The 18,553-nt window shown below is 36.2% G+C and overlaps 3 protein-coding genes across 4 annotated transcripts; 2 read left to right on the forward strand and 1 right to left on the reverse strand.

Moving 5' to 3' along the window:
* Window positions 1-1,602: 1,602 nt before the first annotated feature.
* LOC106375323 (ATP-dependent 6-phosphofructokinase 6) lies at window positions 1,603-4,946 on the forward strand. The gene is made up of 13 exons (XM_013815201.3): window positions 1,603-1,856; window positions 2,294-2,340; window positions 2,418-2,457; window positions 2,535-2,597; window positions 2,687-2,824; window positions 2,935-3,093; window positions 3,200-3,253; window positions 3,499-3,567; window positions 3,666-3,795; window positions 3,876-4,132; window positions 4,224-4,272; window positions 4,354-4,508; window positions 4,586-4,946. The coding sequence occupies exons 1-13, from the start codon at window positions 1,749-1,751 to the stop codon at window positions 4,706-4,708; spliced, it is 1,392 nt and encodes a 463-aa protein (XP_013670655.1). The 5' UTR covers window positions 1,603-1,748; the 3' UTR covers window positions 4,709-4,946.
* Window positions 4,947-5,010: 64 nt separating this feature from the next.
* Window positions 5,011-7,091, reverse strand: LOC106375324 (serine/threonine-protein kinase Aurora-1). Its single transcript, XM_013815202.3, has 9 exons — window positions 6,959-7,091; window positions 6,559-6,669; window positions 6,341-6,487; window positions 6,152-6,247; window positions 5,952-6,047; window positions 5,777-5,873; window positions 5,564-5,681; window positions 5,397-5,469; window positions 5,011-5,303 (listed from the first exon to the last, which is right to left on the reverse strand). Exons 1-9 carry the CDS (start codon window positions 6,995-6,997, stop codon window positions 5,202-5,204), a joined length of 879 nt encoding a protein of 292 aa, XP_013670656.1. The 5' UTR covers window positions 6,998-7,091; the 3' UTR covers window positions 5,011-5,201.
* Window positions 7,092-8,642: 1,551 nt separating this feature from the next.
* LOC106375325 (calcineurin-binding protein 1) lies at window positions 8,643-18,454 on the forward strand. 2 transcript variants are annotated; one of them, XM_013815203.3, is made up of 19 exons: window positions 8,643-8,838; window positions 8,920-8,994; window positions 9,159-9,278; window positions 9,355-9,395; window positions 9,502-9,713; window positions 9,902-11,676; window positions 12,068-12,283; window positions 12,391-12,948; window positions 13,436-13,668; window positions 14,034-14,244; window positions 14,455-14,610; window positions 15,038-15,195; window positions 15,291-15,483; window positions 15,699-16,090; window positions 16,291-16,471; window positions 16,581-16,804; window positions 16,877-17,540; window positions 17,739-17,793; window positions 18,162-18,454. In XM_013815203.3, the coding sequence occupies exons 1-19, from the start codon at window positions 8,836-8,838 to the stop codon at window positions 18,260-18,262; spliced, it is 5,568 nt and encodes a 1,855-aa protein (XP_013670657.1). In that variant the 5' UTR covers window positions 8,643-8,835; the 3' UTR covers window positions 18,263-18,454. The 2 variants fall into 2 exon arrangements, with proteins under 2 accessions (XP_013670657.1, XP_048601155.1); XM_048745198.1 differs by having other exon boundaries at window positions 15,735-16,090.
* The last annotated feature ends 99 nt before the right edge of the window (window positions 18,455-18,553 follow it).

An 18,553-nucleotide genomic window follows, 5' to 3' on the forward strand; every position in this document is an offset into this window, starting at 1 on the left:
TCAATTTTTTAGAATTTTTTACAATATCTTGGAATTTTTACAATACATTCAAAATCATCATGCATATATTTGAGTTATCATCTCCAACATCTCTTGTATTTTCTAGTTTTTCGGTTAAAAATTTCAATGAATCCACTTATGTTGAAATCGAGTTATCCGTAAGTTCTTTCCTCTTGCTATTATCCATGATTTATAAAGAGAAACTAGGGTATCTTGCGTGAGAGAATAGTGCAATCTATACTATGGCTGTAACTGGTAAATAAAAAAAAAGAATACATGGAATAGAAAAGAATGAAATAAGATGAATGAAATGCAGTAGAAAAATGGAATAGATTCATTCCGTTTATTTCCATTTATTCCTTATCAAAATTGTTTTGGAATGTTTTGCTTTGTATTTTGGTTAGATTCGTTTTTGGAATTGATAGAATAAGCATTTCATTCCATTCGTGTCAAATGGTAAAAAAATATTTGTGGAATTATTCCAAAGCACTCCATTTCAAAAATGGTCAATCGAGTTGCAGCCTATATAAAATTCTTGTAGCTTTGATTTTTGAATAAGTGTTCCTTATTTTTCCCTTAATAAAAGAAATTGGCTAGTTTCTTTTTTTCAACTAGAATTTAGTTAGTTTTATGTTAATTATTATACCAAGTTTATTTTTCTTTTTAATAAATTTTCTATTGTTAGCTTACTTTATTTTATATGAATTTCTACTTTATTTTAAAATAAATATATTTTTTTGAAATATTAACATTTTTAAAATACTGATTTGTCATATTTTGATTGATGGTTTTAAATCATACGTGAATACTTTAAGTGACTTATAAACTAAAATTTGATATAGCATATAACCTAAATTTTGAAAATCATGTGTTTAAATTTATATTGTTGTAATCGTTTGAAAGTCTTATATTTTTAAATTAATTATTATTTTTAGTTATTTTTATGTTAATTTTCAAAAAAATATTGTATACATTATGTTAGCTTATATATATTTATATTAATTTTGTAAATATTGACATTTTAGAATTGGCAAATTAAAAAATGATTTGCCACATTATGATTGATGATTTTAAATTTTATGTGGACACTTTCAATTACTTATAGCTTTAACTTAGTTGAATTCTTGATGTAGGAGTTTATATTCTCATATGCCCCTTTGAGATAATGGTTTTTATAACTATCAATCTCGATAATATTCAGTTTAGTGGTTTTTCTACGTTTAATTGGGTGTTTTAAAGTAAAAATAAAACAAAAGAATAATAAAATACTTTACAAACATGTATCCAATATTTTCCAAAAAATATTTCATTATTTTTTTTTGTCATATTATTTTAGAGTTTTTATACTAGGATTTATAAGACACTTATAGAGAAAAAAAAATATCAAACTAAGATACTTACAATAAAAATATCTAATATTTTCCAAAAATTATTTTCATTTAGTGATTCTTCTTAGTCTTGATTAAATTTTTATAGAAAATATTTCCAAAACCCACAAAAGAATAACAAGATGGAGAGATATTACAAAATTTTATCCAGTATTTTTTTTTTTTCCAAATTGATATTTGTAAAATTTAATACACACGAATGAGTATCTTGAAAACCAGAAAGTGACAAGAGAGAAAACCAGCCGCCGTTTCCGCTGGTATTTCTTTACTGAAAGAGACATCAGAAAAGAAACAGAATCTACAAAAACACGCTTCAAACTCCCGTAGAGAGAGAAACAGGGTCTCGAGCAAGAGAAAGAGATGGATTCGAATGGCGTCGATGAGCAGGAGATGAAGTTGGTGCAAGGAGCTGCTGGCTACGTTCTCGAAGATGTTCCTCACTTGAGTGATTACATTCTCGATCTCCCCGTATTGCTTTCCTTCCTTCCTTCCTTCCTCCTCTCTTTACGCCCTTCGAAAATCGAAGTTTTTTCTAGATCGGCGGTGCTTTTTTACACCGCCTGACACGTGTGCGAATCTGATGCTTCCTTAAAGTTCAATACTTTGTGGTTTGTAGATGAGAGATCATATATGTGTGTGTGCATACTCGTGGTGTAATGTTTGGTCAGATCTATTTGATACAGTTGCCTAGATTTATTGTGTTAAATTAAATATATCTCTCTCAGGCTAACGATAGAGTGTAGACTAATGAACGGATTGGATTATAATATTTTTGTGTGTTCAATTTGATTAAAAAAATGAGATTTTTGGAATATATGTGAATGTTTTATAGCTGCCTTGTAAGTTTCAGTTATATTGGTGATATTCACTTTTTGCTGATTTCTTTGTTTTTTTTTCTTTCTCAGACTTATCCAAACCCGTTGCAATCAAATCCCGCTTATTCAGTAGTGAGGTAAGTTGACAGATCTTCATTGGTTTGACAGATGATGTGTCAGTTGATTGAATCCATGTTCTGTTGTGATTTTCCAGGCAGTATTTTGTTGATGAGGACGATACAGTCCCGCAAAAGGTGAATCTCTTGGCCGTGTTTGTGTCCCTTTGTTCTCTGTGTTAAGTCAGGACATTGCTGATTTTTAGTCATTTTAGATTGTTGTTCACAAGGATTCTCCTAGAGGGACACATTTTAGACGTGCTGGACCACGACAAAAGGTATTTCTTTCGTCTCTTCCCTGAGTTTTTTTTCACTATATGCTCTGCAGCTTCCCTATCTAAATGGTGTTAAACTTGCTGATGTTTAGGTGTATTTCAAGCCAGCTGATGTACGGGCATGTATTGTCACATGTGGTGGTCTTTGCCCGGGTCTTAATACAGTCATCAGGGAGATTGTCTGTGGTCTTCACTACATGTATGGTGTCACAGAAGTACTTGGTGTCAATGTGAGTTGACTTCAATATCAGTACCAACAGTATGATGATCTTATAGTGTGAATACTTTAATGCGGATTTAAATATGATTTATGGGGCTCATATGGTTTCTGATGCTGCAGTGTGGGTTTAGTGGATTCTATTCCAAAAACACTGTCACTCTGACACCGAAGGATGTTAGTGACATCCACAAGCGCGGGGGAACCATGTTAGGAACATCTCGAGGGGGCCATGATACATCAAAGATTGTCGACAACATACAAGACCGTGAAATAAACCAGGTCTTTTAAAAGAATTTATATATTTTGTTTCTTTAAGCTTGTTTATGTTGAGTGGATTATAGTTCTGCTAATAAGAGTCATTTTTATTATCCGTATCTTGGAATAGGTTTACATCATTGGAGGCGATGGAACCCAAAAGGGAGCATCTGCAATATATAAGGTTAGTTAGTGAACATCGGATACTTCTTTGGAGTTGAAATGTTTTGTATTATTGTTGGATGGTACCTACCTAAATTATTTTATGAAGAGAACTGTCTAATTAAAATCCATGGAATACACTCTGCTATAAGTAAAGTGAACGTCTATTTGCTGGTATATATATAATAGGCGATGTAGCTTTTTTATAATATAATTGGACAATCGCTTAAAGTTAGTGAAACAAATGTTTTTTGACTGATGTTGCAGGAAATTAGACGTCGTGGACTTAAAGTTGCGGTCGCAGGAATACCAAAAACCATCGACAATGACATCCCAGTAAGTCTCTGATCTAGTAATTGTACTCTCAACCTAAAGCTCATAGCTCATTCTGGTTATTTTGCATTTAACTCTCTCTCACCGTATCTTTAATTCAGGTTATTGACAAGTCGTTTGGATTCGATACTGCGGTTGAGGAGGCTCAACGTGCCATCAATGCAGCGCATGTTGAAGCGACAAGTGTGGAAAACGGCATTGGACTTGTCAAGCTAATGGGTCGCTACAGTGGTAAGTTCATCGAAGGATACAAATTATACATACAATAAATAGTCACAAGAGTATCTAAGTTTATTGTTTCCGCACTGCAGGGTTCATTGCAATGTACGCGACTCTGGCCAGCCGGGACGTTGACTGCTGTCTGATTCCAGAGTCACCTTTTTACCTTGAAGGCAAAGGAGGGCTTTACGAGTTCATTGCAAAACGGCTGAGAGAAAATGGCCACATGGTTATAGTGGTTGCTGAAGGTGCAGGACAAGATCTAGTGGCCGAGAGCATTGAACAGCAAGATGCTTCGGGGAACAAGCTCCTCAAAGATGTTGGACTATGGATGAGTCTTAAAATCAAGGTAAACTTATAGCAAATAAGAACCATATCGATCCTTCAGTTCAGTGGGGTTTTACGTTTTAACATTGTTTTGCATTTTGCTTTAATAACAGGAACACTTTGCGAAGCAGAGAAAAATGGACATTACTCTGAAATACATTGGTACGTTTTGTCCTCTCCCAAACTTCAACTCAAGCTATTTAAGATTCTTGAAATATGAATGTGATTGGGTCCATGTTTCAGATCCGACATACATGATCAGAGCTATTCCAGCCAATGCATCTGACAACGTTTACTCTACTCTCCTCGCCCAAAGCGCAGTCCATGGTGCAATGGCGGGTTATACCGGCTTCATCTCTGGTCTTGTTAATGGAAGGCACACCTACATTCCCTTCAACGTAAGTTTCTCTTCGCCTACATATCTGTATGCCATTGGTTCATCAGCTCTGAAAGTGTCAACCCTTTTGTCTTGCAGCGAATAACGGAAAAACAGAACAAAGTTGTGATTACAGACAGAATGTGGGCTCGGATGCTGTCATCCACGAACCAGCCAAGCTTCATGAACCCTCCTAATGGAGCCACAGAGGGGGCAAACTGAAGCCAAAAAACTGTTGGCAGAGTTTTATATCTTCATTTGTAATTTTGACCGCATCGAGATAAACAATTCTTGTGAATTCATGTTTGGTCTCTCATTGATTGGAAAGAGAAGCCTAGAGTTTATGCTCGCCTTTTCATGAAACTAGACCAAACCGTGTGCTTTGTTTTTCCTTCTTTGTTATATAGAAACATATATAAGATTGATGAATATTGATATTAACGTCTTCAAAGGTTTGTCATTTTCTTGACTTCTCCATGATCTTGGGCGTAATCGTTATAGAATGCTGTGCTAGGAAACACTAATTTCAAAACAAAAGTTGGACAAATGGTTTATTAATATCGTGTATGAGATAGCGTTATGTAGATGTTTTTTTGTTCTACTCGTCTTCCTTTTACAATGATCAGAATTTTTAAAATGGATAACAATTTGGCTCGAGACTGCCAAGAACTAAAGCGTCTGAACAGAGAGAATGCATAATAAAGCTGTTTCGTTTTCAAGCTCTGTAGATTCCAGAAGGATCAGCATTCTGCACAATCCATGGATGCTCGAGAAGTTTGTGCAGTGGCAGACGTTGTGCAGACTCCTTGACAAGCATCTATATGATATAAAGTTGAGAATTGTGTAAGATATCAGAATCAGTCTTCTTCAGTGACTACTTCCATCAAAACCGAAGGTAATCTCTACAAACCTGGCTAATAAGATCCTTTGCAGATGGAGATACAATTGGTTGAGGAGGGAACTTAAGGTCCACCTGCACAATCCTGTTATAGATAATTTGTGTTAACAAAAGTCGTTAAGAACAAGGAACAAACCAACAAGAAGAAACAGATTAGCAATGCAGATTCTGTATTATACCTTCTGTATGTGTCTGAGTGCTCCACGGCTTCAAAAGGAGGAACGCCATAAAGAAACTCGTAACAGAGAATCCCTAGGCTCCAGATATCTACACTTGCATCATGTTCCACGCTTTCAACTGTAAGAAAAAAGAAGTCCAAAGGTCATGTTAACGAATGAATACATTTATCTTATGGTAGAATTAACTTTCAAGCGAAATCTTCAAAAGTTTACCCATCTCAGGAGGAAGGTAATCAAGCGTGCCACACATGGTCCTTCTGCGGTTAAATGTGTGTACTGACCAACCAAAGTCTGCAATCTTGAGCTCACCCTGAAAGTAAAAGTCGATGAATATTATTATTAGCTGGTCTTAGATCAAATCGAGAAATGTGGTAAGAACGTATCTAACCTGAGCACCAATTAACAGATTCTCTGGTTTGATATCTCTGTGTATCACATGCTTGCCATGGCAATAGATGAGAGCCCTCGCCAACGATGCAACATACTATCACAATAAAAATATAAAGATCTCATTTTCACTAACAAAAGAACAGAACTTGACTTTGATTTAATAACAGCAGAAGGAAGGAAGGAAGGAAAGGGACTAACAGTTGCAGCTCGTCTCTCACTGAAGTATTTGCATTTCTGAAGCTCCTTATAAAGCTCGCCTCTAGCAGCATACTCGAGTATCAAATAAACTCTTTTCTGCAACCAGACAAACAAGAAGCCAATAAAGTGGTGTTATCCCCAAAAAAGTAGAGATCATGTCAACAAAAATGAAGAAATATTCAACCTTACCTGATCATAGAAATAACCATAGAGCCGGAGGATATTGGGGTGCCGAAGATGAGACTGGATCTCAACTTCTCTTCGTAGCTGATGTTCAACTTGAGATTCTTGAAGCTGGGTCTTGAAAAGAACCTTTAGAGCGACAATGTGATTGCTCTGTTTCACATATGTGAGAGATGTAAGGATCTAAAGAGCAATGAATCAGAAGGCATAATAATAATACTGACCCGCTTTTCTCGAGCGAGATAAACGTGACCAAATTTGCCTCTACCAAGAGCCTTTCCAATGTCAAAATCACTCAGATTCCATCTCTTTTGTGCAGCTGCAGAAGAAGCCTCCTGATAAAAGTCCAATAAACACTGAAAAACATGAATCTACCTTTCAAATTCACAAAAATTTCAAACCCCTAATCTTTGGGCATCTCGCTCAATTCAAATCTAATCCAATCAAGGAAAAGGGTTTTCTTTTCACCCAAAAAGAGAATCAAGCAACGCAAGAATTTTCCCAGATCTCATCCTAAACATAGATAAACTCAAGCACCAAGGATCGATTTGGATAGAGCTCAAAACTTTGTCAATTACACAAATGAATCAAATGGTGGAGTCAGTGATTAGCCGAAAAAGTTACCTTCTCCTCCTGGTGCTGTGTCTCCGTAGCGATCGCCATGGAAGAGAGAGAGAGAGGACAAGATTTGAGAAGATAGGAGCGGGGCTCGAAGCTTTTTAAATAAAAATACAAACTGAGACCGTTTTCAAATATAATAAAGGTAAATAATAGTATTATTTTCGCTATAACGGTCGAACTTGCCACTTGTGCCAGGGTGTCTGGACCCGATTTCCATTTTAAAAAAAGACAGTTTCCGGTTTTATCGGTTTCATTTACTAACCACATTCGCCTAAACCGACAGTATATAATTCAAATTAGTGTATAAAGATTTACATAACTAAGGTTTTTTGTGGTCATCAACTTTTTGTCATATAGTATATAGTATCATGCAATAAAATATGTGTTTGTAAAATAATATATATATTTTTTTTTGCTAAGATTTTCAATAATTAAAAAATTACACTTTTGATTGGCTAAATATTTTTTGAACCGATAATCAAATGATAATTTTAATAAAACAATATCAGATTAAGTTTTAATTTTTGAAACGGTACCTAGACTACATTTATATAGTAACTTAACAAAATTTTAGTTCAAAATCAAATGAGCAAACTTAACTATAGAGTTATTTGAATAATCCAACTTTAGTTCATACAAATAGATACATAAATATATGGACAATTCTACTATTTTTAAGTTTTGGTCACAAAAATAGAACAAAAATAGATCACAAAAAGAAAAAGAGAAAAAGACAAAAATAGCACTAAATCAAGTTTATGTTCTCAAACTAGCACTCAAGGTCAAAAGTCACAAAAATAGCACTTAATGTTTTATCAAAAGTCACAAACTTAGGGTTTAGGGTTTAGGGTTTAGGGTTTAGAGTTTAGGGTTTAGGGTTTAGGGTTTAGAGTTTAGGGTTTAGGGTTTAGGGTTTAGAGTTGAGAAATGAGGTTTTGGGGATAAGATTTCAAATTTTGAAAAATTAAAAAATTAAAATTTTCAAAGGATAAACTTAGAAATGTGCTATTTTGGTCATTTTAGTTTTTGAGTGCTATTTTTGTGATATAAACTTAAAAATGTGCTATTTTGGAGATTTGCCCAAAGAAAAATGATCAAAATGTTTAATTTAATAGGTAAAATGACACTAATACCCTAGATATAAAAAAAATTTAAAAAAGAAAAATTAATTAAAAAAATAAAAAAATAATTAAAAAATAAAAAAAATAAAATTTTATTTTTTAAAAAATATAGTTTTAGATTATATGTTTTCAAATTCAAACTTTTTTATAAATTTCTTTTTTTTTTTGAAATTTTTTTCTGAATTTTTTTTAATTTTTTTTTCAATTTTCTTTTTGTAATTCGAAAATACTTTTTGAAACTATTTTCAAAATTTTTATTTTCAAATTTTTAATATTTATTTTTTATTTTATAAAATTTTAAACTTCAATCACAAATCCTACTCCTTAAATCTAAATTTTAAGGTTTGGATTAGTTTACTTTTTGTAGTCTATTTTTGTGACCAAAACTTTTTTAGTGCTAGTATTTTTCTACGTATATATCATTCCTTAGTTTGGTAATTTTGAGACAGATGTGAAAGTAAAGGGCTTAAATCGTAATTGTAAAAATTAGAAGCACTTTATAGTAAAACCGTAAAGTACAAGACCTGTTTTCGCAAATTTTCCACATATACATATACACATATACATTACCGGAATAATTCAGAGTGGAAGAACAGACTCACGAAGAAACAAAAACCATCATCATATTACATGAAATTAAAAACCCTAATGTGGATATCAATCTCAGAATAAGAAGATAGAAGATTTATCGCCAAAGACTCTGCTGAATCACGGAGTAACTCTCAAAACCCTTAATCAGTGACCCTTTGACTAATCAATATGGTAATGATTATTTCGTCCAATTCTCAATTCGTGGATCCTTTAATTGATTAGGGTTTTCGAATTTTGATTCCTTTTCTTCAGTTTTCGATTGCAGCGATCAATGATACGGAGTCCAAGGAGAAGTGGGAGCCTCTAGCTCCTAGCAAAGAAGCTCAGGTTTTTGTTTTGTCTTGATTTGATTCCTCTCGCAACTTTCAATTCTGGGTTCATTAAATAAAGTTGGAACCTTTTGATTGATGCATAATCTTGAAGCTAGATCAGCTCATTGTGGAGATTAGATATTGAACTTTTTTTGTTTGTTTGTTTATTGCCATTGTCAGGAGTTTCATCTGTCGCAAAGATATCACGAGGGTCTTCTAAAGCTGCAAGCTAAAGACTACGAAAAGGCTCGGGAGCTGCTAGAGTCTATCCTTAAGGATCCTATTATAGCTAACTCCAAAGTAAAAAACTTGTTTGATTACTCTCTCTTAATTGTGTGAACTGTTTGTTATAACCGAGCAAGTCGTTTCTTTGCAGGTGGAGACTATCACAAACGATAATCATCTCCATCATCTCAGGTGAAGCTCCATTTATTTTATAAATCATCTAGTTACGTTTGGTTATATGTTTAGTAATTGAAGTTTGAGTATGTTTTGTTTATTAGTATTCTTGTCTCTTTTGCAGATTTTTGGCTCTGAAGAATCTTGCCACTGTATTTCTTGAGCTGGGTTCAAGTCATTACGAGGATGCGCTGAACTGTTACCTTCAAGCTATAGACATAGATGCAAAAGATTCTGTGCTGTGGAACCATCTTGGAACTCTATCATGCTCTATGGGATTGCTGAGTATTTCACGATGGGCATTTGAACAAGGACTTCTCTGCAGCCCAAATAATTGTACGCACTGTTCCTTACTCTCTCAAACATATACAGAAAGTGTTCTATCACATTATTGAATCCTAGTTGGTCTTATACCTTTTGCAATAGATGTAGAATCTATGATTGCTCTCTGTTCCTGGGTTTGCGGACTGTTGCATGTATGCTTCAAACACCCTCCCCTGAAAACTGAATGTGCTAATGTGCAGGGAACTGCATGGAGAAGCTTCTAGAAGTTCTCATTGCCATAGGTGATGAAGTTTCCTGTCTTTCAGTTGCAAATCTGATTTTAAGGCATTGGCCATCACATGCTCGTGCTCTGCATGTTAAACATTCTATTGAAGAAACAGATTCAGCACCTTTTGCGCCCAAGGGTATAGATAAGCTTGAACCTCGGCATGTTCGGCTCAAATTTCTTGGTAAAAGAAAGGTGTCTGACAAGAATCAGGACAAGAATGCTGCTTCCAAGAAGTTGAAAAAAAGAGTGCAAGTTAAACTTCCTGAAGCGTCATGGGTGGCACTATTAGATACTCTACTTGGGATAGTGCATCCTCCGTGTGAAACTGTAGGGATATCAGCTGACATACCAATCACCATTGAATTAGATCTTAGTACAGAAGCTGTAATACAGGGTCCGGAAAAGAATAATCATTGTGTGGAACCAGATTCGAGTAATGCGTCTGTTAAGGATTGCAACATTGAAAGAGAAAGTGGTGGTCAGGTTAAAGAAAAAGAGCCTGCGTTTTCTGAAGAACACCCTCAAGAGAGGCGGAGTACTCGGCTTGAACGTCTTCGGAACCAGAAACCTGAGAAGGCAGAGCTAGAGTCTGATAGTAGCAAGGATCCCAGCAGTGACATCCTTCGGTATCTTGAGACTTTTGTCCTTGAAAGTGGATTCAGCAGAGCGTCTGTCGGTTCTCACTGCCTTAACAAACCTGATCCGGTTTCTGAACACACTGTCGTTTCTAATTTTGTGAAGGAAACCTCAGAAAACTATGGTGCTTATCATATGGGTCACTTGCTTCTAGAGTATATTGCAAGTAAATGTGAACATCTGTTGAGTCGTGATGCAGCCTTAAAAGTTTTGGAGTTAGAAAAGCTCACTAGACACTGGGGACTAGATCGGAAACCTGAATGCAGTCTTTTTCTCGCCGAGCTGTACTCTGACCTCGAATCTAAAGGATCAGATATTCCTGAATCCCCATCATGCATGGTAGAAGTGACATACCATCTCTCTAAGATAATTGAATCTGTTTCCCTTGATCTTGCCATCGAATCTACCCCTAATTCCTGGGAGAAAAGTTTTCCCGCCTCCTCATCTAAGAGTTGTCAAGGTGATCAGAGTGCTAAGGAGGTGTTAGATTATAATAAAAGATCCTTCTGGGCTCGATATTTCTGGCTGAGTGCACGGTTATCGATAATGGAGGGTAAAAAATCTAAAGCTCTTGAAGAACTTTTCAGGTGTTTGGCATTGCTGGACAAGGAAGGTATTGGAGAATCTCCTGTCTTAGTTCAGCTGCCCCATTGCAGAAGAATTCGAGAGCTGAACATCGATAGAGTCATGCATGAAAGAAATCTGCTTAAGATTGATGTCTTGCTGGAAAAGACCGTACCTGAGATGATGGAGAAAGAATTGTATCGGGAGTGTGTAAAGTTACTTGCATCACTTTTATTTCCAGACAAAGACATCTGGACTGCATCCTCTTTGAAAATGGAAGAAGGGATCTCCTCTACTGAGCTATCAGCACTGGAAGTTTTAATAAAAGCATGCCAGGAGAGTAAGGCTATAGATGTGGAGGTTTATATGAGCTGTCATAGAAGAAAGTTGCAAGTACTCTTGGAATCAATTGGTACGGGGGAAGCTATTTTGACCTCAAATACAAATTTGAGTGAGAATTGGAATCACTTGGTGGCAGAGGAAATCAAGGCAATTCTTCTTTGTATCTCTCAAGTGAAGAACTTCCTTGACCAGTTAGATAACTCTGTAAGTCTGAATTTTTTTTATTTTTATTTTGGCATAGATGCTATCGTTCTCAGAAGATATTTGAAAAGCTAGTTATCTTTGTTTGTTTTGGATATGTGAGACTAATCATGCTAGCACAAGGGTATGCGAGAAATTATACACATGGTCACTAACTTTGTTTGATTTATGAGCTGCATCATCTGCTTGTTCTTGCTTGATATGCTAATTAAAACTTGACAATCCTCAGGCTCTTGTACCGGAGACTAACTTAAAGAGTTATTGTTTTAAATAAAAGTTACCTGTCTAATTATTAGGCACTAAAATGTACAATAGATTAATATCTGTAAAGCTTTTTGGTTGTCCTAATATAATAACTTTGTCACCGTTATTAATGCGTCTGTCTGATGTGCAGAATGATGTGGTTGCCCCAAGAGATTGTATCGCCGGTATACAATCTATGCTTTTGACGGTCATGTCAAATATCGTGAGGCATTTTCTTTCTAAGAGAGATTCAGATTCTCAAATTGCTGACGATATTGAAGAAGAGCAGAAATCTTGCTTTGTCGATGCAGCTATTGGATTTTGTAAACTTCAACACCTTGATTCTACAATATCTACTAAATACCAAGTAAGTCATGGCTTTCTAGGAGAGTACTTACTATCAGTCATGACACTAAAAGCTATTTTGGTCTGCTTTTTTGTGATATTGGACTTTCTAAAATTTGTTTCTTTCAGGTTGAGTTGATCATATGTCTCCATGATTTGCTAGCTGAATATGGGCTCTGCTGCGCTGGTAAAAATTGTGCGGGGGAGGAAGGATCTTTTCTCAGATTTGCAATTAAGCATTTATTGGCTGTGGACATGAAAGTCAAATCCAGTATCAACTCCCCGGATGGCCTTGGACATGATATGGGGAAACTATGCAGAAATGAAACAAAATCATTTGTCGCAGATGTGCATGTTGAGAGAAACGAAAACACAAAAACCGATTCCAAGGATGATTCTGAAGGAAAGGTTAGTGATAAGGAGAAAGAAGAGTTAGAACAAGAAAACAAAAAGATTCCTGAACACACAGAAGAAGTTGCTGAAGAAGAAAAAGATGAACTTGAGTTGCTAATCAATAACGCTTTAGATCAGTGCTTTTTCTGTCTGTATGGTCTAAATCTTAGAGTCGATGGTTCATACCAAGATGAGCTTGCTGCGCACGAAAACACTAGCCGGGGAGATTATCAGACCAAGGAACAATGTGTTGATGTTTTCCAGTACATACTACCGTATGCCAAGGCTTCTTCTGTGAGTGAAATTTCCTCAACTTGGTAGACCCATTTGCATATGTTTGTCATAAGTGTGTGCCAAACTTTATTTTCCTTAGGGTTCAAGTTTTTTTTCTGTTCGAATAAAATATCGTGTTGCAGTCCTACTAAAATAGCTATTCACTAGTACAACTAGGCTCACATGTCAACTGGTGTTTACCAGATGATGCATATAGATTTAAGCATGCATGAGCAACCGACATGGCACACAGAAATTGGAATGTGTTGCAAGTTGTGTTCCGTAGATAAGTCATACGTGTTCTTGATTTGTTTTCTGGTAGACTTATAGCATATCCTTCATTGATCTTCCTAAACACCTGTTGTAACTCATGTAGCTAATCGCTTAATATCTGGTGTTTAACAAATAAGTTATAAGTTTACACTCTTCAACCGTATGACAGTATGTGATGCTAGCAGTTCTCCAAACATAGTCTCTGGTAATCTTATACTTATTTTTCTTGTCTCAGAGAACTGGACTAGTTAAACTCCGGAGAGTCTTGAGAGCAATTAAAAAGCATTTTTCACAACCACCAGATGATCTCCTAGTTGGCAATGTGATAGATACATTCTTAGATGACCCTGATTTATGTGAAGACAAACTCTCATACGAGGCTGGTTCTGAAGGTTTCCTTGAAACCATAACTAAATGTGTAATTCACAGCAAAACTCTCAGCGAGTACAAGGTGTCACTGCTCCACAGGTATAAACCAATCATTTTTTTTTATGAATTACTCTTGCCAAAGATAACGTCCATAGTCTGATTATCTGATATCGTTTCAGCTGACTCTTGCATTATAATATATTGCTGAGAATAGATGACCATATAAGATGATCCGACTGTTATGTGTATTTTCTATATCTTATTGTGTCTAGAAAGCTTCACATTTTTTATTTTAGTGACAAGCAGAAGCAGAATGAATAACTTTCCTAGAATCTTTTTTCTTGTTCCGTTAAAAATGGTGACCCTCGTAAGAGAAATTTTGGTCACTGCCAAAGAAGAAATATCGAATCATAGATGTTTATAATGTTGGAATAGATAAGGATGTTGTTTTAACTTGCTTGCAGTTCCGACCCCTATTTGGATGTCTACCGCAATTTATATTATTTCTTGGCTCAGTCTGAGGAAGTTAGTGCTAGTGATAAATGGCCCGGTTTTGTTCTCACGAAGGAAGGAGAAGAGTTTGTACAGCAGAATGCAAATCTGTTCAAATATGATCTGCTCTATAATCCTCTGCGCTTTGAGAGTTGGGAAAAGCTTGGCAATATTTACGATGAGGCAAGTTCTTTCATTCGCTGTTGGTACTGTAATTCTTATTCGTTTCAACTTGTAGAATGGTATGAGTGGTTCCTTATCGTTAGGTAGCTTTTAGGGATGAGTTATAACCCTAGGATGAGAGAGGGTGGCTATGTGTCTTTCATTGAAGGGTTCTTTACTCATGTATTGATAAATGCTTACATTTACCATTTGTTTTTTCACCTCTATCAGGAAGTAGATTTGTTGCTAAATGATGGGAGTAAGCACATAAATGTCGTGGGATGGAGGAAGAATGCTGCTCTTTCGCAAAGAGTTGAAACAAGCAGAAGAAGAAGCAGACGTTGCCTGCTAATGAGTTTGGCGTTGGCGAATTCAGCAGAACAACAGGTTTCATTTGACACCTTCATAATGCTTAATCACTTACTGGATAACATATAATTAGATGTTGCTGTTACTTTTTCTTCTCCTATCTGTCCTTTTCCTGAAACCTTTTACTCATATTTCTGATGTTAGTATGTTTAACTTGAATTCACTACCTATCATATTTCTGGGTGTAGCTTTAGTAGTCTTTACTAATATGTGAATTTGCATTAAACCTGAAAATACTTTGATATGTAGAGAGTACAAGTTAAAAAGTTTGTTTATATACCTCTTTGTGATACAAAAATTAGCATAAGTTGCAGGAAGTACTTATACAGCTTTGATTTTGATGGAGGAATGGCTTTTTGAAGAGTTGTTAGTTTTGTTTTTTGCAGTATGTTATAATATCCTGTTGCTGTTATTGATATGTTTAAGTGTTGATCCTCTATTGTAGTCTGAGATACATGAGCTGTTGGCGCTGGTATACTATGACAGCCTTCAGAGTGTTGTGCCGTCTTATGATCAGCGGTCTGTGCTACCCTCGAAGGATGCAACGTGGAGAAGATTTTGTGAGAACTCAATGAAGCATTTCAAGAAAGCCTTTGCACATAGGTATAGTTTAGTGTACTGTGTATTCATAGTTTCTTCATTTTGGTACATTACTTAAGAGGCTGACTAATTTATTTTTCTTAACACATCCTGCACAGACAAGATTGGTCACATGCATTCTACATGGGAAAACTCAGTGAGAAGCTTGGGCACCCGTACGAAATTTCGTTATCCTATTATGAGCAAGCCATGACATTGAATCCGTCTGCAGTAGATCCTGTGTATAGAATGCATGCTTCTCGTTTGAAGCTTCTAAATGCTTGTGGGAAACAGAACTTAGAGGCCTTAAAGGTTTGTTGTTGACAACGCCACACTGTTTCTCTCTCTTTCTGATTTGCAGTACTACAATCGTCGTTTGTTCAACTTGCAACATCAGCATCATGGTTTTAAAAGAAAAAAAAAATCATGCTTAAGTCCAATCTCCAGCTTAAGCAGTCCACTATTGATTTACTTTTCTGCTTTTGAGGTCCTGAATGGACTGTTTAATTTCCCTATTGACCTTTCAGGTCCTCGTCTCATATTGCTTTGATGAATCTATAAAGGATACTGCTATGACAATCATTGGTACAACGACTTTTGGATCCTCTCGTCAACTTGAAGAAGGTCAAGATGGCAATTTGGAAGCAAGTTATGCTAAAAATGGAGAGGGATCAATTCAGATGGAAGGGGTGTGGCATATGCTCTACAACGACAGCCTTTCTGCACTGGGAACCTGTGTAGAAGGAGATCTGAAACATTTTCATAAGGCGAGATACATGCTTGCCCAAGGGCTGTATAGAAGGGGTGGGAGCAGTGATCTGCAAAGAGCAAAAGAAGAACTTTCCTTTTGTTTCAAATCATCGCGGTCAAGTTTTACAATCAATATGTGGGAGATTGATGGCATGGTTAAAAAGGGAAGGTACAGACACATTCTTACTTTCCCTGAAAATTTTGAGTTAATTTTTGTACTAAGGGCTTTAACACTGGTGACATCATCCCTGATGATTAGAATAACCTTCTAAGAAACAAAATGATATAAAATCATGTAAGTTTAGCTTCACAGAGATGATTATGGGATTGTTTCATATATATATATATGTTTCTTCTTTTTCTATTTAGGCGGAAAACTCCAGGTTTGGCTGGGAACAAGAAGGCTCTTGAAGTTAACTTGCCAGAAAGTTCACGGAAATTCATTACTTGCATCCGCAAATACTTACTGTTCTATTTGAGACTATTGGAGGAAACGGGAGACGTCAACACACTAGAACGAGCCTTTAATTCTCTTCGATCAGATAAGAGGGTAAGGAATCAACATTTCTACGAGTCTCTACGTGCTATATGCCTTAATCAAGTTGTCACAAGCTGTACCTGGGATAAATGTTAAATAATCTACAAATTCTTGAACTCAGTTTGCTCTATGCGTTGAAGACCTTGTGCCAGTTGCAATAGGAAGATACATAAATGCACTGGTTGCCTCGATGAGTCGGGTTGAGTCTGGAGGAGCGAAAATCAATCCTGATAGTCAGCTAGAGAAAATATTTTCCCTTTTTATAGAACAAGGAAGCATATGGCCAGACATACGCAATTTCCCTGAAACAAAGGATCCAGAAACCTCAGAGAGGATCTTATACAGGTAATCTATTTTGCATGAGAAATGAATATATATGTCATCGTTTGCCGTTAACATTGATTTTTCCTTTTGCAGATTTCTACACCAATACATTGTATCTCTTGAGCTAGACAACAAGGTTGAGACCCTGGAAACCATAAATGAAAAGATTAGAAAGCGTTTCAAGAATCCAAAGTTGTCTAATAGCTTTTCAGCTAAAGTTGGTAGACATGCTTCTCTTGCTTGGTGTCGAGCTCTGATAACAAGCTTGGCATCAATAACTCCCTTGCAGCAGGTATCCTCAGCGGAAAGTCAAGCAATAAATCCATCATTTGATTTTCTGGAAAACAGACGGGTGCTCTGTGTTGATCTCAAGTCAGGATTCTGGAATTCTTCGTTCGAGAATCCCTCAGAATCTCAAATGCTCGAGGCAAAATGGGGACCTGTTCTGTCCAAGATCAAGAACGTACTCGTTGCCAATAAAGTCTCGGAGGAGAATCTGGAGATGGCTAATTCTTTGCTTAAAAGTTGTTACAATTACTTCCGAGAAACTGCGTCAGTGACACTTCCTTCTGAAATCAACCTCTATTTCGCACTGCCTCGGCTAGCGACGGCGGGGAAACTTCTTCCAGGGACAGAAGGAGTTGAAGTCATTGATGTAAGCACCCCGAGGAAGCTTCTTTTGTGGGCTTACACGCTGTTTCATGGACATTGTGGAAGCATCTCTCAGGTCGTGAAATATATGGAAGAAAACACCAAGGTACGAAAAACCAGTCTGTTCACTATTTTAGTCTCAAGTCTTTTACCTGCAAAGAATCGTTTATACCTATTTGTGAAGCCTACTCACCTAGGCTACAACAGTCCTATTGACTTTACAAACTTGTTTTTTATAGAGTTGTTGCTAGATAATGATGTTTTCTAAAAGTTCAATTCATTTACAAACTGTTTATCTTTGCAGCCAAAAATGAAGAGAGGAGCGACAACTTCATCAGTGGCTACTTCGGTTCAATCAGGTTAGTTACGCTAGTTTACTCCTTGCATGTGCTTGGTCTGTTAAGATATTAGTTCCGGGAAAATCATATGTTCTTGTGTTTTCACTGCCTGTTTCGAAATGGACTTCTAATTTGAATCATGAAAACCTTGTGACACTCGTGGAATCCACTGGTTTGATTCGGTAGAATACTAAACCAATTTCCTTAGAATCACCTTAGGCATGAGGCTTCGTTGAGTTATAGCTAAAGTTGATTTATTTTTGACGTTTGTATCCTCTGGTTCCTTCTCGTTGATTGTCAAAGAGAGAGTCCTTTCGGTTTTATCTCTTACTCTTCAAAACTAATTTCCATGAAATTGAAGATCATATTATTTGCTAATTAATTGATAGGTGGAAACAACGAACCGGAAGCAGCTCCTAAACATGTGCAGGTGATGGTATCCGATTCACTGGGTGGGGATAGTTGTGGTTCCACATCTGCACCAGTGTAACAATGTTTTATCTGGCAGAGAAGAGAAGTGGCTGTCATCATTGTGACTTGTGAGCAAGGGATTTTGAAAACTGAGCAAATTGTCATATAGTGTGTACCCAACCCATTGGATGTACTAATTTATAGTTGAATGATGTAAATAATAATTGAATCGCAGTTTAAATTACTTTATCCACCACAACGGTTACTTTTATTTGATTTCGTATATTACATATATGAGATGAGAAAATAAGAATACAATGGACAACAACAATTTACAAAACCTTCACATGTATAATGTAGTAATTATACA

Source organism: Brassica napus, chromosome C1, assembly GCF_020379485.1.
Source record: "Brassica napus cultivar Da-Ae chromosome C1, Da-Ae, whole genome shotgun sequence".
NCBI lineage: Eukaryota > Viridiplantae > Streptophyta > Magnoliopsida > Brassicales > Brassicaceae > Brassica > Brassica napus.

What these genes read in the sequence shown, in the direction of transcription:
- LOC106375323 (XM_013815201.3), top strand. Translation starts at nt 1,749, where the DNA reads ATGGATTCGAATGGCGTCGATGAGCAGGAGATGAAGTTGGTGCAAGGA. An exon ending in CAGAAGTACTTGGTGTCAAT is followed by an intron (nt 2,825 to 2,934) that starts GTGAGTTGACTT and finishes CTGATGCTGCAG; the next exon opens with TGTGGGTTTAGTGGATTCTA. An exon ending in GGATGAGTCTTAAAATCAAG is followed by an intron (nt 4,133 to 4,223) that starts GTAAACTTATAG and finishes CTTTAATAACAG; the next exon opens with GAACACTTTGCGAAGCAGAG.
- LOC106375324 (XM_013815202.3), bottom strand. Translation starts at nt 6,997, where the DNA reads ATGGCGATCGCTACGGAGACACAGCACCAGGAGGAGAAG. An exon ending in ATCTCGCTCGAGAAAAGCGG is followed by an intron (nt 6,488 to 6,558) that starts GTCAGTATTATT and finishes TATGTGAAACAG; the next exon opens with AGCAATCACATTGTCGCTCT. An exon ending in CAAAGGATCTTATTAGCCAG is followed by an intron (nt 5,304 to 5,396) that starts GTTTGTAGAGAT and finishes TATATCATATAG; the next exon opens with ATGCTTGTCAAGGAGTCTGC.
- LOC106375325 (XM_013815203.3), top strand. An exon ending in AAGGTGTCACTGCTCCACAG is followed by an intron (nt 13,669 to 14,033) that starts GTATAAACCAAT and finishes ACTTGCTTGCAG; the next exon opens with TTCCGACCCCTATTTGGATG. An exon ending in GGCATGGTTAAAAAGGGAAG is followed by an intron (nt 16,091 to 16,290) that starts GTACAGACACAT and finishes TTTTCTATTTAG; the next exon opens with GCGGAAAACTCCAGGTTTGG.